General features: G+C 43.5%; 1 protein-coding gene across 1 annotated transcript in view; it reads left to right on the top strand.

Annotated features, from left to right (window-relative positions):
* The window catches only part of LOC110535880 (multiple epidermal growth factor-like domains protein 9), a 33,986-nt gene extending 17,530 nt beyond the window's left edge, over positions 1 to 16,456 (top strand). The window contains exons 3-6 of the mRNA XM_021621225.3: positions 3,512 to 3,651; positions 4,981 to 5,130; positions 13,915 to 14,184; positions 14,290 to 16,456. Of these exons, the coding sequence (XP_021476900.3) occupies positions 3,512 to 3,651; positions 4,981 to 5,130; positions 13,915 to 14,184; positions 14,290 to 14,801 (1,072 nt within the window). The 3' untranslated portion in view covers positions 14,802 to 16,456. The remainder of the gene's footprint in view (positions 1 to 3,511; positions 3,652 to 4,980; positions 5,131 to 13,914; positions 14,185 to 14,289) is intronic.
* Positions 16,457 to 17,418: the final 962 nt, after the last annotated feature.

Below are 17,418 nucleotides of genomic sequence, written 5' to 3' on the forward strand. Positions count from 1 at the left end.
TAAACATTCTCTCTCTGAAGATCTGACAGTGTGCCCTGACTCTAAAACATGCTTAGTGTAGAACAGTGTGTGTCTTTCTTGACTGGCGACCATTCTCCCCCCGCATTGTGTGTATGAGAACACAGACTGCATTTCTGACTTCTGCTGTTTCCCTGTGGTTAAAGAGGATGCAGTCAACACAGATATGTGCTCAGTCTATTGTGATTCCCCAGTCATGCGCAAGCAACTTATGGCCGGCATCGCCATGGCAGCAGCAGAACAGCCGAACAGCCTGGTTGCCATGTAATACTGACCTAGTTAATATGCGTCTGTAACACAGAACAGAGTGGCTGGGCTACGCAGCCTGAAGCCCAATGAAAACACACCAAAACAACCCCCTCCTCCACCTAGTGACACTACGTGGGTGGTAGTTTGAACGTTTCATTGTGGCTCAATAGATACCACCACAGATGGGGGCTTCTAGGGTGTCATCACAGGTTGGTTTTGGGTGGTGATAACAGTCGGGGAATTGGGACACCAAGGATGAGATCAGTGCTGTCGTACAATACTGTTTACGTCTCGCTGAAAACACATTCAACTATGAGATTGTCTCACCATCTGCTCCCGTTGGCCAGAAAAGAAAAGCTTCTTACATCAGAGAGACTGAATCACTGACAGTGACACTGGGAACCTGCCTCCAAATTTCTTGTCTGTTTTTTTTTTTACCAAATAAGCTACCATTCTGGCAACTTTCCCAAAATCCACAGGTTTTCCAGAAATCATGGTTGGAGAATTCTGGATTTCCTGCTTATTCCCTCCCGATTCCAGGAGTCTTTCAAATGTGATTTCTGAAAAACCTGACAAAGTGACAGGAATTTTGCAACCATAGGAACAGAAAAGAGCTTTTACTTCTCTACTGTGTCACATTCCTATGGCTCCCTCTCCAAGTCTACTGCTACTGTAGCTTTCTCCTCTCTGCCTCCAATCCCATGGAGTCATATGATGGCGTATTTTTGTCTTTTGGGGGGGTTCATGGTTTTTTGAATGTGTGTCTCTGTCTGTGTTCCTTCCGAGCTGCTTAAATCCTTGTTCTTCCCATCAGGTTACACACAGTCCACTAAGCATTACCATCAACATAACATTTGCATCAATAGCAGTGTTTTAATTAGGCCTCATTTGAAAAAGGCCCACGCACTCATGGGAAGGCATTAAGGCAACTGCTCTGTCACTTCTTGGGCTCGGTTGTTATTGGCTTGTTGTAGTCCACAGATCTATTCGGTTGATCTTTTGGGTGAAAGGGAGTGATCGGGCGTGACTCATCGCGTTGTGTTTTTCCTTTGAGACTCGGGGATCAGCACACAGGGCGATTTGGAATCAGAGCGCGCGTGTGTAGCCTATAGTGTAGCCCCCCCACCCCAGTGTCTCATGTGCTGTATAATTCAATATATGCTTCAGCTTGACTGTTTCGCAGGCTGGCCACACAGCAGTATGTGGAATGTGCAGGGGAAATGCAATGGAGTATATTGGCATTAGGACGGAACACATTAGCGAATGAAATAAGTGATGTTCAAAGCTCGACGATGTGCTAAAGAGCTCAAGTTGAATTGGATTTATGGGCTCTAGCAAGACTGGATAATCAAATAGAAAGCACCCTCTAGTTCCAGCTGTCAGCAATCATACGCATCATCATCATCATCATCATCAGCAGCAGCAGCACACTAACTCATTGTTTAGTTTTAGCCCGCCATTTTATTACCTCAGAGATTTACATAGACAATAAACAGTTAACAAACTGTGTTTATTCTTCCCTTTCATTTTGTAATCATTGATTACTTTCATCTCCTTCCAAAGGGCATTGTACTGTAATCAAAACTACAGTGAATTCTCTGTAAAAATGGTACTGTAATCAAAACTACAGTGAATTCTCTGTAAAAATGGTACTGTAATCAAAACTACAGTGAATTCTCTGTAAAAATGGTACTGTAATCAAAACTACAGTGAATTCTATGTAAAAATGGTACTGTAATCAAAACTACAGTGAATTATCTGTAAAAATGGTACTGTAATCAAAACTACAGTGAATTATCTGTAAAAATGGTACTGTAATCAAAACTACAGTGAATTCTCTGTAAAAATTGTACTTTAAATCAAAACTACAGTGAATTCTCTGTAAAAATGGTACTGTAATCAAAACTACAGTGAATTCTCTGTAAAAAATTGTACTTTAAATCAAAACTACAGTGAATTCTCTGTAAAATGGTACTTTAAATCAAAACTACAGTGAATTCTCTGTAAAAATGGTACTTTAAATCAAAACTACAGTGAATTATCTGTAAAAATGGTACTGTAATCAAAACTACAGTGAATTCTCTGTAAAAATTGTACTTTAAATCAAAACTACAGTGAATTCTCTGTAAAAATGGTACTTTAAATCAAAACTACAGTGAATTCTCTGTAAAAATGGTACTGTAATCAAAACTACAGTGAATTCTCTGTAAAAAATGGTACTTTAAATCAAAACTGCAGGGAATTCTCTGTAATGAATGACTTGCCTGTTTTTTTTTATTATAGGGAAACCCTGCAGATCCTCACAGTGCCATTCAGGGTTAGTTATGAGCTGCATGTCAGTCCACGATGACCAGAGACAACTGGGTGTAAATGAGTTAATGCTCGAGACAGATCTTTCTTAAACCCCTTCTCTTCAGACATAGCTGCTCTTTCTACCCAGCAAGAGAGAGGGCTACGCAGGAGGGGGTTTGTCCTTTTGTGTCTTGCTGAGAGCCCTTGAGAGGTGCTGAATGCTTGAAGAGGATCCCACAGGTACCCTGACCCATTCCCTCTTCAAGGTCACTGTCTAATAGAGTATATGAGGGGAAAGCCTGGCAGAAAGAGGCCCTGTGAGGCTGAGCATTATCATGGCTGGCCTGTAGGCTGTGGGATCCAGGCAGGCTCCCAGTCTCCAACCTTGGACCAGATGTTCCTAGAGTGCTCCAGTCTGGTCCAGACTCTACCATGCTGCCCTGCCCCCAGAACATGCCAACCATGTTAGTGGAATTAAGTAGACAGCTTTGAACTGTGGAGGATGGGGGGCTGGGCTAACCTATGCCATTGAACCCATCTGGAGTAGCTGTGCTCTTTTCACCACGGAGGGAAGGATCTGGTTTTCATTTTCTTTTAAAGCAAAACTACAAGTTACACATTACAACCACAACAATCTCTTAATTGAATCAAAACGGCCAAGGCGTGTTATGGATAGCAGATGGATTGATGGGAGAAACCACTCAGGGGGAACCTACAGGATGTCGTGCGTGAAACCGTTAGAATAATCTGGACACAGAATGTCATGGCTAATGCAATCCTAACCAAATAGTGCAGTTTCCCTGTCGGACTGTAGAGAGCTCTCAAACCCACCATTACAGCAGTACAGTTAGGCTGTTACACAACATAAAGGCTGGACAATCAAATAGAGAAGGATCAAAGTATGTGATGTGACCGTATGCTGGATGCTGACTGTGCTCTCCTGTTCTTTCAGCTCAGGAATGTGTGTGTGTAAGACGGGAGTGTACGGGCCCAAGTGTGACGAGTGCCACCCAGGCTTCTTCCGTTTCAGCAGCACTGGGTGCCAACCCTGTCAGTGCAACAGCCTTACTAACTACTGCCACCCGCAATCGGGTGAGTAATCCACTACACCACACCTTCTATCTACAAACCACAACAATCACCCTTTCAAATCAGATCAAAAAGTGTATTTGTCACGTGCTCTGAATACAACAGTGAAATGCTTACTTACAGGCTCTACCCAATAGTGCAAAAAAGGTATTAGGTGAACAATAGGTAAGTAAAGAAATAAAAACAACAGTATAAAGACAGGCTATATACAGTAGCGAGGCTATAAAAGTAGCAAGGCTACATACAGACACCGGTTAGTCAGGCTGATTGAGGTAGTATGTACATGTAGATATGGTTAAAGTGACTATGCATATATGATGAACAGAGAGTAGCAGTAGTTTAAAAGAGGGGTTGGTGGGTGGTGGGTGGGCCACAATGCAGATAGCCTGGTTAGCCACTGTGCGGGAGCACTGGTTTGTCGTCCCAATTGAGGTAGTATGTACATGAATGTATAGTTAAAGTGACTATGCATATATGATAAACAGAGAGTAGCAGCAGCGTAAAAAGAGGGGTTGTGGGGTGGCACACAATGCAAATTGTCCGGGTAGCCATTTGATTACCTGTTACACACTAATCCTGTGTGTGTCCGTGTCCCATCCTGTGTATCGTTGTGTGAGTGGACAGCTATTGAGAGGCTTGGAGAGGGTCAAGGTGGATGGGATTGTTGAACCCCTCTGTCTGCCATTGTGATGCAGAAGAATGATAAATGCTGTGGATGTACTTCCTTAGCTCAGGTCTGATGTCATGGACAATGACCCTCTGTCAGCCAGGGAGCGTTACATCAGAAACATGAGGGTATGCAAAACACATTAGACTGTCTCTTCCAGATTAACATGACAGTGACCTGTTCCATTTCAATCTGAATACTGGAAAATCAAGCTGATTTGTTCCTACTTCTATAGGGTCATTGTTTTTTAGATAAGAGTGATAGTTAGGTGTCCTCTATCGTGAGGTGTCCTCTATCGAGAAGGACAGAAAACAACAATAGTGTTTACTGTATTCCTTCATTTAGAGAACATCTGCAATGCCCCACTATACTGAATCATTTCATATCCCATATAGAAGTATTGGTTCCTTTTCCACAAAAACCTTTCAACTCAATTACTATGTAACAGGCAACTAAACAGTCTGGGGCTCAAATTAGCAGGATAGTAGTATTTGCTGGATTAACGGTTTCTATACTATACAAACCAAACCACCAGTGTTCAGGTGTGGTCAATAAATACCATATGTCAATAGTCCCAACATTGGAGAAACAGACCCGTTTTCAAAACATGTAAGCATAGGACATGGACGTTAACTTTGAACCATAACTTCCCTCCTTTTCCACAGGCATCTGTCTGAACTGCCAGGCCAACACTCAAGGACCCAACAGTGAGGAATGCAAGCCTAGATTCTACTGCAGCTCTGGTGCTACCACCACCGATGCCTGTGTCCCCTGCCCCTGTTCCAACACCACCTCCACTGGCACCTGTCACATTGGTGAGTAGCCACTATCCCCTGCCTCAGTAGTGCCCTTCTTAGGTCACCATATTAGTGCCCTTGCCAGTCAATTCGTCAGGGTGTGGACTCTACAAGGTGTCGAAAGCATTCCAAAGGGATGCTGGTCCGTTGACTCAGGTTGGCTGGATGTTCTTTCTTGATACAAAATGGGAAACTGTTGAGCGTGAAAAACCCAGCAGTGTCGCAGTTCTGAACACACTCAAACCGGAGCGCCTGGCACATACTACCATACCCCGTTCAAAGGCACTTCAATCTTTTGTCAGGCCCATTCATCCTCTGAATGGCACACACACAATTCATGTCTCCCGGCTTAAAAATCCTTCTTTAACCTGTCTCCTTCCCTTCATCTACACTGATTTGAGGTGGATTTAACAGGGATCATCGCTTTCACCTCGATTCACCTGATCAGTAAAATGTCAAGGTTAAGAGCAGGTGTTCCTACTGTTTGTACACCCAGTGTAGAGTCCCTATTAATCTAATACCATCTCTGTAGGCCTAATAATAAAGATTTGTCGTTCAACTTTCAAAATCTATTACCTTTTAATGTGGTATTAACGTAACCTAGAGGCGAAAGAAACGCACACCAATTTAGGCGAGGTGCTGGCTAGCGGAGTAGAACACTTCAAAAATGAACGGAGCGCTGCACACTCTAGGAGCTCAGATGCAATTTAATAACCAACGTTTCCACAGACAAGCTGTCTGAGACAGGGTATATTAACATAATCAGTCATGATGTTTTCATCGGATTGTCAATCACCTCAAAATGCTCCTGTAAGCCTGGCTACCTGCGCACGTTCGTCCGCTCTAAAAGAATCCCCGCCTCCGTAGGCTTCAGTGCACTGTGCACACGCCATTTGGGGAATGGAGAAAGACATCTGTAACAAAACACCCAAAACATTTGCTGATTTTCATTCATTAGGCCTACACTTGTAACCTGAATCGACGCGTCCACTGAATTGATGCGTCTCGGCCACTCATCTCTGCCTTCACAAAATGTCGATCCATAGCGCATTTTGGAGAGCATTCCACACATTTTCAAGTCCATTCGTTAATTTTTAATGGGGGTGACATGTGGTAACGATAACTTTTAGGCTATTACACTATTATTTATCATGGCATCTTTGTTTTAATTATTGTGACAGGTTAATGTTCAACCAGTACAGCGTACCCCCACTATTCTTAACTCTCCAACAGTGAAGCACCATCGACAGTCACTGCCAGGGATGAAGGCTTTCTCCCCATTACTATAACCCCATTCGCAAGCATACTGCTTGTCTTTCACAGATAATTGCAATTTACTTGTGATGGTTTGCCAAAGCGTCAATATCTGGGCCCTCTGGTTGACGATGTTTAATCCCAAATTTCTTGTCCCTGCTGGTGTTGGTCTGTTAGGGCCTAACAGTTAGGCTTCTTGACAGTGGGTGGGTCTCCTCACATCAGCAAAATCCCAAATGTGTCAGGTAGACACGTTCACTATTAAGCATGTTTTAACCAAGCAAGCCAGTATAGGTCTGTATCCATACTAAACTGATACCTCAGCAGATGAGGCCTAATCCTTGGAGCCACAGACATAAGTAGAGTCCCTGTCTGTCAGTCTGGTCTGTCACTGTCCTCCCAAACTCTGATCTGACCAATCAGCCGCAGCCATGTGACTTACGGCCTCCCATTGGGTCCCAGCAGCCTGGCAACAGCCATGTGGAGACAGGGAGTGGAAGGTGGACACGCCAGGCTGAGGTTGAGCTGAACATAGATCACACTGAACATCCTGGGCACAGCTGGGCCACTTCACAGAAAGCTAGTCAGGCAGTAGAACAGAGGGGGTGGGTGGCACCACAACACAGCTCCTTGAATTAGGGGCGGCAGGTAGCCTACTGGTTAGAGCGTTGGGCCAATAACTGAAAGGTTGCTAGATCGAATCCCTGAGCTGGCAAGGTAAAACTCTGTCGTTCTGCCCCTGAACAAGGCAGTTAACCCGCTGTTCCTAGGCCGTCATTGTAAATAAGAATTTGTTCTTAACTGACTTGCCTAGTTAAATAAAAAATTAACCAGGCAGCAGTAGGGTGATAATGTTGTGTGTGAGGAATCAACAAAAGCCTCAGAGGTTGCCCTGGCAACAGTGACTAATCCACAATGCAGTACCGTGAGAGAGAGATTAAATTATCTGTGTGTAGCTTCTCTTTTCTCAAAGGTACATAAGGGCTTGACTCATTCATCCTAAGGCTAATAAAACATTGACTTATTTGTGTGTGTGTGTGTGTGTGCGTCTGCATGAAAAGGAAGTGGCTGAGCTGGCTGTAGCAGGGAGGATGGTACTGGGTAAATATCCAGGTCAGGTTGTTGAGTCAGTATCTGTATGTGAAGGTCCTTTGCCTCTCCTGGTGATATAACATGTTTCCCTCTGACAATAGCGTTTCCACTGACAACGACCCAGGGTTAAACCCGACCAATCAGACTGCCTATAGATAAGAAGTGTTATCACTCCTAGACTTTATTGGTCTAGCTCTCATCTAGGATTTGAATTGTCGCTTTGGAAAGTGTGTCTGTTGTGGACACATATTGGTCCATAAATCGGAATGAGTTAGATATGGATGATATTAAGCAGACTTAAGCCAGCACACATTTAGGGTACCAATAAGTATGTGGCTATTTTCTATATTACCTTGCTTAGGAGGGGATCCACACTTACACTAATGACATGTAGAAAGCCTGATTATTGTACTCAATAATATTTGGTGTCAGACCTCCTGGTACTTAATGGATGTGCTTACAGCAGAAGGGGATATATAACAGTTAGTGAAGCCATTAGGAGAGAATGAAGGGCACTGTCTAGTAGCATCATATTACTAAGGACCAGAGGCTGGAGGAGAACGCTGACCCTGGAGGAGACAGACATCTCATGATAATGAGAAGTGATGAGGATGCTCTAACACAAGGGATCAGTCTTTAGATACGATTAAAGTGAATTTGATTCCGGGCTGTAAAGACCTGTGTTTGTGGAACAGTGTTTGTTCCACACTTAAGCCATATCTTTCTCTGATTACATCGGTGGTCGTGTGTGGCTCAGAGCATGGTGCTTGCTACGACAAGTGTTTTGGGTTCAATTCCCACTAGAGCCACCCACACAAAAACTTTTTGGGTACACATTTCTGCTAAATGGCTTATTATTATCGTTTAATCTTTTCTCTGAAACTTTTGATGTAGCTTTAAAATGTATCTGAGCAACAAAAACAATTGTATTATTAGCTAGGGAACTCTTATATAGTCGCCTAGACTAGAGACACTGCCATAGGGCTTACGTTTTGCGTTGTGCAGTATTACAAACCAATCTGTGTTTGGCATTCTGGTGCCACCTAGTGGTGGTACATCAGCCAAGTCTCTTATACCAAACGCGGTCACGACACGCAGGTTAAAATATCAAAACAAACTCTGAACCAATTACATTAATTTGGGGACAGGTCGAAAAGCATTAAACATGTATGGTAATTTAGCTAGCTAATTTGTCCTATTTAGCTAGCTTGCTGTTGTTAGCTAATTTGTCCTGGGATATAAACATTGAGTTGTTATTTTACCTGAAATGCACAAGGTCCTCTACTCTTGACAATTACTCCACACATAAAACGGTCAACCGAATCGTTTCTAGTCATCTCTCCTCCTTCCAGGCTTTTTCATATTTGAATTTATATGGTGATTGGCATCTAAACGTTCATAGTATTACCACGACGACCGGCAAAACAGTTCGTCTTTCAATCACCCACGTGGGTATAACCAATGAGGAGATGGCACGTGGGTACCTGCTTCTACAAACCAATGAGAAGATGGGAGAGGCAGGACTTGCAGCGCGATCTGCGTCAGAAATAGGAATGACTTCTGTTTTACGCTTCGAACACATCGACTGTGTCATTGCATTTCGATACACCAGAAGTACATTCATTTCCAATGGAACGCTGCATTTGCCTTGCAGCATTGCATTGCAGAGGCAGTTGCAGTGCGTTCTGTGTGGTGCATACATTCGATTTATCGAACGTATGCATCAAATTGTATGCGTAGACTTCACCGAAAGTAGCAAAATATGAATGTAGATTTTTTTTATATATACATTATATATACATTATATACCACATTTTTTTTATATATCATATTCAGTAAAAATGTGGGATTACATAAAAACAGTTTGATTGCATAATTTCTTTACATTTTTTATGAATTTATTTGCCAAGTATATTATTTATTCGATGACATCCACAAATTAATTGTGAGAGCCTATAATATAATTTCCCTCCAAAATGCAGTTTTGGAGCGAAATGCAATAATAAATAGTCAAGATAGCAGAGTAGGCTCTTTCAACAATGAGACCAACGTTGAGGAAGGTGGTCTTGATCGCACTGTTGGGCCGGGACCAGCCCCGCCGAAAGCGCAGGTCTGTGTGGGTCCCCAGATGGTTAAAGTCCCGAAAGCAGGCAGGGGAGTTCCACCGTCTAATTCAAGAGCTTCTACTGTTTGGAGAGGAATTCCGAAGTTACTTTCATCTGGACCGAAGCCAGTTGGATCACCTGCTCCAGATGGTTGGAGCCAGGATCACCCAGATGTATACCAACTACCGGGAGTCCATCAGCCCAGTTGAACGCCTGGCGATTTGTCTCTGGTAAGCTACATTCTAGTACATTTTTAAAGCCTTTGATACCATAATTGATTGTTATTTGATACATTGTTTTTATGTGCAACCTAGCTAGCTAAAGGGCTCTCTAGTTAATAATCCCTATTTGACATCAGATGCACTTTTACAGAATGTTCATTGGGACTATAACTTTTCCCAAAGTTGGTTTATAATCCTTTTTTAAATTATGCAATGTTACCAAATGAAAAGAAAGGTGCCTTCTGCCCTGATGAAGGTAGGCTAGTCTTTTCCAGGACCCATTGTTGTTCAAGACAGTTACAGTCATTCATTATATTCTTATTGGACTCGCATACACTCTTAGAGAAAAAGGTTCCAAAAGTGTCCTTCTGCTTTCCCCATAGGATAACCATTTTTGGTTCCAGGTATAATACTTAATACATGGAACCCAATAGGGTTCTACTTGGAACCAAAAGCGGTATTACCTGGAACCTAAAAGGGATCTCCTATGGGGACAGCCAGAGAACCCTTTTAAGTAGATAGTACCATTCTTTCTAAGAGTAGAGTTGGCCTGGACCACAGTTTATTGATATAGTCGTAGACTGAATTGTACTGTTTCAAGGCATTGTTAATGATGGTTGATGAGTATTACAATATAATTAGTAAAGCAAAATAAACAGTAATGAGGTAGCTATATGAGTAGATATAATATGTGGGTGGAATTCAAGTTATACACTATATTGATCATTATTTTGAATTATATTTTAGATTCTTGGCGACAGGGGTCTCCTACAGGACCATAGGATTCATCTTCTGAGTTGGACGGTCCACGGTGGCAGGCATTGTCCCCTCTGTGGCACAAGCCATTTGGGACTGTCTGGTTGGTGAATACATGCCTGTCCCCAAGGAGGAAGACTGGAGGGCCATCGCTGCTGAGTTCCTGGAGAGGTGGAATTTCCCCAACTGTCTTGGCTCCATTGACGGGAAACATGTAGTAATCCAGGCTCCACCGTGCTCAGGTTCGCAATTCTACAACTACAAGGGTACATATTCAGTTGTACTCTTGGCTGTAGTCAATGCCATCTACTGTTTCCACTTTGTCGATGTTGGTGCTTACGGCAAGGGAAGTAATGGCGGGACCCTACGGGACTCTGCCTTTGGCCTGGCACTTCAGGATGGCACCCTGGATATTCCACCACCTGCATCACTCCCTGGGGCTGAAGACCTGGGACCTGTTCCCCACGTCTTCGTCGGCGATGAGGCCTTCCCTTTAAGACCCAACCTCATGAGGCCCTACGCTGGACACCAGCTGCCATTGCCAAAGCCTGTAAGGATCTTTAACAAACGACTGTCCAGGGCAAGGTTAGTTGTTGAATGCAGCTTTGCGATTCTGGCAGCCCGGTGGAGAATGTATTGGAGAGTGCTTGGTCTCAGGCCCTCAAATGTCGATGCCTGCGTGAAGGCCACATGTGTTCTCCACAAATACCTGCGGAGGTCATTCCAGGAGCCGCTCCGGATGGAGATGGGCACGCCAAATGGTCACCTTCCTGATGTCACCGGGGCAGGTCCCAACAACGCCCCCAGACAGGCACTCCAGGTGAGGGAGAAGCTGACCACCTACTTCTCATCGCCAGCAGGTGAAGTCCCATGGCAGTATGCCGTGGAGTGAAACGGCTCTTCTAAGAGCCCCATAACACAAAGGTTATTTTAAGAACCATCCACCGTTGTCCATAAAATATAATTTTTCCCCCATATTACTTTATGTATCATTGTCTCTCTTCATTTGGAAGTTATATTTAAGTGAAATTTGGGAGTAAACACCACACCTTCCCTCTCCCATTAACGTCAGTATTATACACACCTGGCATGGTACATCAGGTGAGCGGGAGCACTAATTAAGGTTATACGACATACAGTTAGTATGATAACAAAGGGAAGGGTAACCTAGGGTCCATACAAATAGTACAGTTTACCACCATGTTCACTGGCCTGACAAAATACAGAATGTGTAGCCTGTAATCTGTAGCATGTATTTTTGGCACAACTGCAGACCGATACAGGGACTACTCATAAAGCCTAGACGTAGTAGGGGAACTTCAGACATGGCCATAAAGAGAGAGAGGGCAGGGCACTGGAGATCTGAGGTACGAAGAGGTGTGTGTCTCTGTCTCTGAGAAAAGGGGAATAATATGTAGCCATAACACAGCTAAACAAACAAATGGCCCCTGGACGTCACGGACCAGTCGATGGAACATAACTTCACAAAAAGTTTCAACACCCTGGTTTTCAAGTGGTTTTAAATGAAAGAAATATATTGACCTTTAGTCTCGTAAGAGACCAAGAGCATCTGTGAAAACTCCGGATGAGTTTCAATTCAGAAACCGTAGCGCTAAATGTTATGCAGCAGTGACGCAATACACAGTCGGTGTGTTCGAAGCGTTAGCCCTTAGCAACGCAGACGCTCGTTAGCACTCGCGAGCAGTGTGGGTGCAATAATTGAATAACATGGATTTCTACATTCATTTTACAGCGCACGCGACGTGTCAGGTCTGGTCAGCATGTTAAGTTGGAGTCATTAAAACGTATTTTTCAACCACTCGACAAATGTCTTGTTAACAAACTATAGTTTTGGCAAGTCGGTTAGGACATCTACTTTGTGCATGACACGTCATTTTTCCAACAATTGTTGACAGACAGATTATTTCACTTATAATTTACTGTATCACAATTCCAGTGGGTCAGAAGATTACATACACTAAATTGACTGTGCCTTTAAACAGCTTGGAAAATTCCAGAAAATGGTGTCATGGCTTTAGAAGCTTCTGATAGGCCAATTGACCTGTGGATGTATTTCAAGGCCTACCTTCAAACTCAGAACCTCTTTGCTTGATTATGGGAAAATCAAAAGAAATCAGCCAAGACCGCAGAAAAAACATTGTAGACCTCCACAAGTCTGGTTCATCCTTGGGAGCAATTTCCAAGCGCCTGAAGGTACCACGTTCATCTGTACAAACAATAGTGCACAAGTATAAACGCCATGGCCATACCGCTCAGGAAGGAGACGCATACTGTCTCCTAGAGGTGAACGTACTTTGGTGCGAAAAGTGCAAATCAATCCCAGAACAACAGCAAAGGACCTTGTGAAGATGCTGGAGGAAACAGGTACAAAATTATCTATATCCACAGTAAAACAAGTCCTATTTCGACAACCTGAAAGGCCGCTCAGCAAGGAAGAAGCCACTGCTCCAAAACCGCCATAAAAAAGCCAGACTACGGTTTGCAACTGCACATGGGACAAAGATGGTACTGTTTGGAGAAATGTCTTCTGGTCTGATGAAACAAAAATAGAACTGTTTGGCCATAATGACCATCATTATGTTAGGAGGAAAAAGGGGGAGGCTTGCAAGCCGAAGAACAACATCCCAACCGTGAAGCACAAGGGTGGCAGCGTCATGTTGTGGGGGTGCTTTGCTGCAGGAGGGACTGGTACACTATACAAAATAGATGGCATCATGAGGGAGAAAAATAATGTGGATATATTGAAGCAACATATCAAGACAATCAGTCAGGAAGTTAAAGCCTGGTCGCAAATGTGTCTTCCAAATGGACAATGACCCCAAGCATACTTCCAAAGTTGTGGCAAAATGGCTTAAGGACAACAAAGTCAAGGTATTGGAGTGGCCATCACAAAGCCCTGACCTCAATCCTATAGAAAATGTGTAGGCAGAACTGAAAAAGCGTGTGTGAGCAAGGTGGCCTACAAACCTGACTCAGTTACACCAGCTCTGTCAGGAAGAATAGATCAGAATTCACCCAACTTATTGTGGGAAGCTTGTGGAAGGCTACTTGAAACATTTGACCCAAGTTAAACAATTTAAAGGCAATGCTACCAAATACTAATTGAATGTATGTAAACTTTTGACCCACTGGGAATGTGATGAAAGAAATAAAAGCTGAAATATATCACTCTACTATTATTCTGACATTTCACATTCTTAAAATAAATTGGTGATCCTAACTGACCTAAGACAGTGAATTTTTACTAGGATTAAATGTCAGGAATTGTGAAAAACTGAGTTTAAATGTATTTGGCTACGGTGTATGTAAACTTCCGACTTCAACTGTATTTGTGTGTTTTTTTGTTTCCCTAGACTCTGATGGGTTCCCAGTGTGTGACCAGTGCCTGTCTGAATACAGTGGTCAGCAGTGTAACCAGTGCAAGGCTGGATTCTACAGTGCCAACAGTGGGTGTGTTCCCTGCGACTGCAGTGGTAACGCAGACCCGACACGCCCGGCCCAGCTCTGCCAACCTGATACTGGCCACTGCCTGAGCTGCACCAACAACACCACGGGACCTCAATGCCAGCTCTGTGCTGCCGGCTTCACAGGGGACGCCCGCGCCCACAACTGCACCCGCCCAGGTAAGGGTCATCCAATAATTTGGTGCAGAGGAGTATTGGTATATTGCGTGTGCCATGAGTAGCTGAATGCATGCCCATTCACATTGTAAATCATTCGTTTTTTAGCAGCACGGATAATTCCTACGCCAGAGCCCACGACAACGACAGAGGCCTCTAAAACCCCCACCCCTGCTCCAACCCCCAGGAGCAAGGGCCTGACCTCCACGGTGCCCACCGGTGCTCCCCCCTCCACCACTAACTCCAGCATCCTACTGAGCGTAGCCACCACCCAGGCGCTGCTCACCAGCCTGGGCAGCCCCTCAGACAACACCACAGCCGCCCTCACAGAGGTCTCCTGGACCCAGTTCAACGTCATCGTCCTGGCCGTCATCATCCTGGTGGTGGTGGTGCTGCTGGGCTTCGTGGGAGGGGTGTACACCTACCGAGAGTACCAGAATCGCAAGCTCAATGCTCCCTTCTGGACCATCGAGCTGAAGGAGGACAACATCAGCTGCAGTAGTTACCATGACAGCATTCCCAACGCTGACGTATCGGGCTTGCTGGAGGACGAGGCCAACGAGGTGGCGCCCAACGGCCAGCTGGCTCTCACCACCCAGGGCAACTGCTACAAGGCATAGCCCACAGGGCAGACAGACAGACTGCACACTGCTAACAGACTGGACACACACAGAGGCTTCCGGCCTGGCTGCCTGCCTCACAGGACAGAGACCTGAAATGGATAAAGACTTTCAAAGCTGCTGGACACCAAACCCAAAGCTCCATGTGTAACTCGACTCCCTCTATCCAGCTCCTCTCTCCCTCTGTGGAACTGAAGGAGATTCTGCATAAGGCCATTGGCACCAACAGACTGACAGACAAAGGAAAAAGGGAAGGTGTGTTTCTTTTTTGCTTTTGTCCTGGCAAAAGATTACAAGATTTTGGGCTCCATTACAGATTGAAGTGATTCACGTAAAATAAGAAGTCAATGAAGGGTCCAAAGAGTAGACTGTTTTACTTCAGTTGTGCCTGCAGAGGGCACTGTTAAGGATGTGGATGGTTGTGGTAATGGGGTGTTTGCCCATGCAAGAGTATTGGACCGTGTCTCTGTTGTATGGACACTGTTTCTTATGCAGTTCAATGGCCATCAGACCACTCATCAGGAGACTGAGCATTTCAGAACCTTTTAAAACGGACTAACAGTTTAAGTTACAACTTGAACGGAGCTCTGGTCCAGACAATGATTGTTATTTTAATGAATTGTATTTATTGTTTCAAGTTTTGTTCTTGGGATAAATGTTCCACGTGTAAGATGTTTTTCATGGTGTTTAAAACTGTGTGCTATATTGAATGCAAATTGAAAAGTGCAACATTTGTTCATATGTATGTATTTTTTGTTAGCTATTGGGAAAAGTGACGGCTGCTGGCTTAAATGACCTTGTCTTTTGTTTTCGGCTGTATCCTGTATGAACAATTGCCAGGTCCTTACCTTGAGTATTAACAAGGAGTGTTTTTAGATGAGGAAACAAACATACCTTGTATCCTCTCTCTACTCAGCACTGTGCAGGGCAGTAGGTCCCATTGCTTGTTATGATCATCACATTGACTTTGTTTTACTGATTTACTGATTTACCGTGTGCTGATCTGCTGGTTTGAGAAAGACCTACCTCTACGGAAGGTGTTGAACACATTCTTGCTCAAAAAGTAGCTCTAGTCCATTTCAGCTGGTTTCATTAAGTCATCCAAATCTAGGACAAAATGATTCTAGCCTTAATTTCCTATATAGTCTTATATCCGTACAAAATAGACCGATCTTGGTAATGTGTTGCTGGCAGCAACACTATTAATTCTGCTCGTGCTTTTATGTTGTTTATAAACTACAATGATATCTAGGATTTGTTTCTGTAAAAATGAATTAATGGGTTAAGTTATTAAGGGAACTGACTCCTCAGGTACTGCCTCTTTCCCCAGTGTGATCACTGTAAATAAGAGTAGGACATTGTACAGATGAATGTGAATAGGATCATTATTATTGTACAGGTGGAGTGCAGTGTACACTCAGAACAGTCGGTACGGTTACACTTAAAGGCTCCGATATGGTCTGGGCACAGTCCACACAGGAAATGAATTATAAATAGACCTACCCTCTGTATTGTCTTGCAGGATTACATGTCATCATCCATCCCTAACTACTGATTTCAATTAAATTATTCATGGTAAATTGTGTAAATACCACAAACTCAAAATTTCACATACAATGCTAAATAAAATTGGGTTTCTTGGTTAGTCTGTAACTGTGTTTAGCTCCTTTATATTTGCATGTTTACCCAAAATAAACGTAAAATAAAAATACACTTCATTAGCACTGAAATGACTTAAACACAGAAACACAGCTGCTGTGAAAGGATAACAAACTAAAACTCCAGTTTTAGTTTGTTATCCTTTCACAGCAGCTGTGTTTCTGTGTTTAAGTCATTTCAGTGCTAATGAAGTGTATTTTTATTTTATTTAAAGAGGCAAGTCAGTTAAGAACAAATTCTTATTTACAATGACGGCCTAACCCGGATGACGCTGGGCCAATCGTGCACCACCCTATGGGACTCCCAATCACGATACAGCCTGGATTTGAACCAGGGTGTTTGTAGTGATGCCTCAAGCACTGAGATGCAGTGCCTTAGACCGCTGCGCCTAAGTTCAACAGAGAAGACTGCTCTGAATGTTTTCTTATTAAAGCTAGAATCCGTAGTTGCTACATCAACTTTTGGACTTATAAATGAATTATATATATATATATATCCATTGATGCTTGAAGAAGATTATAAATCTCTCATCACCTTAGTCTAGCTGTTGTACATCATCAGAACCCAAAATATAAGCTTGATTTACTCCAATGTTTGTAAACAATGTAAATGTAAACAAACACTGTATAGCCTCAACATGGTTAAAACTATACATTTGATACACTATATCTACAAAAGTATGCACACACCCATTCAAATGAGTGGATTCAGCTATTTCAGCCACACCCATTGCTGACAGGTGTATAAGCAACGTCAACACAAGAACTGTTCGTCGGAAGCTTCATGAAATGGGTTTCCACGGTAAGCAGCCGCACACAAGCCTAAGATCACCAGATGCAATGCCAAGCGTCGGTTGGAGTGGTGCAAAGCTCACCATCATTGGACTCCGGAGCAGTGGAAATGTGTTCTCTGGAGTGATGAATCACACTTCCCCATCTGGTAGTCTGACGGACAAATC

The sequence above is a fragment of the Oncorhynchus mykiss genome, chromosome 11 (assembly GCF_057628025.1).
Source record: "Oncorhynchus mykiss isolate SJ-2025 chromosome 11, ASM5762802v1, whole genome shotgun sequence".
In the NCBI taxonomy this organism is placed as follows: domain Eukaryota; kingdom Metazoa; phylum Chordata; class Actinopteri; order Salmoniformes; family Salmonidae; genus Oncorhynchus; species Oncorhynchus mykiss.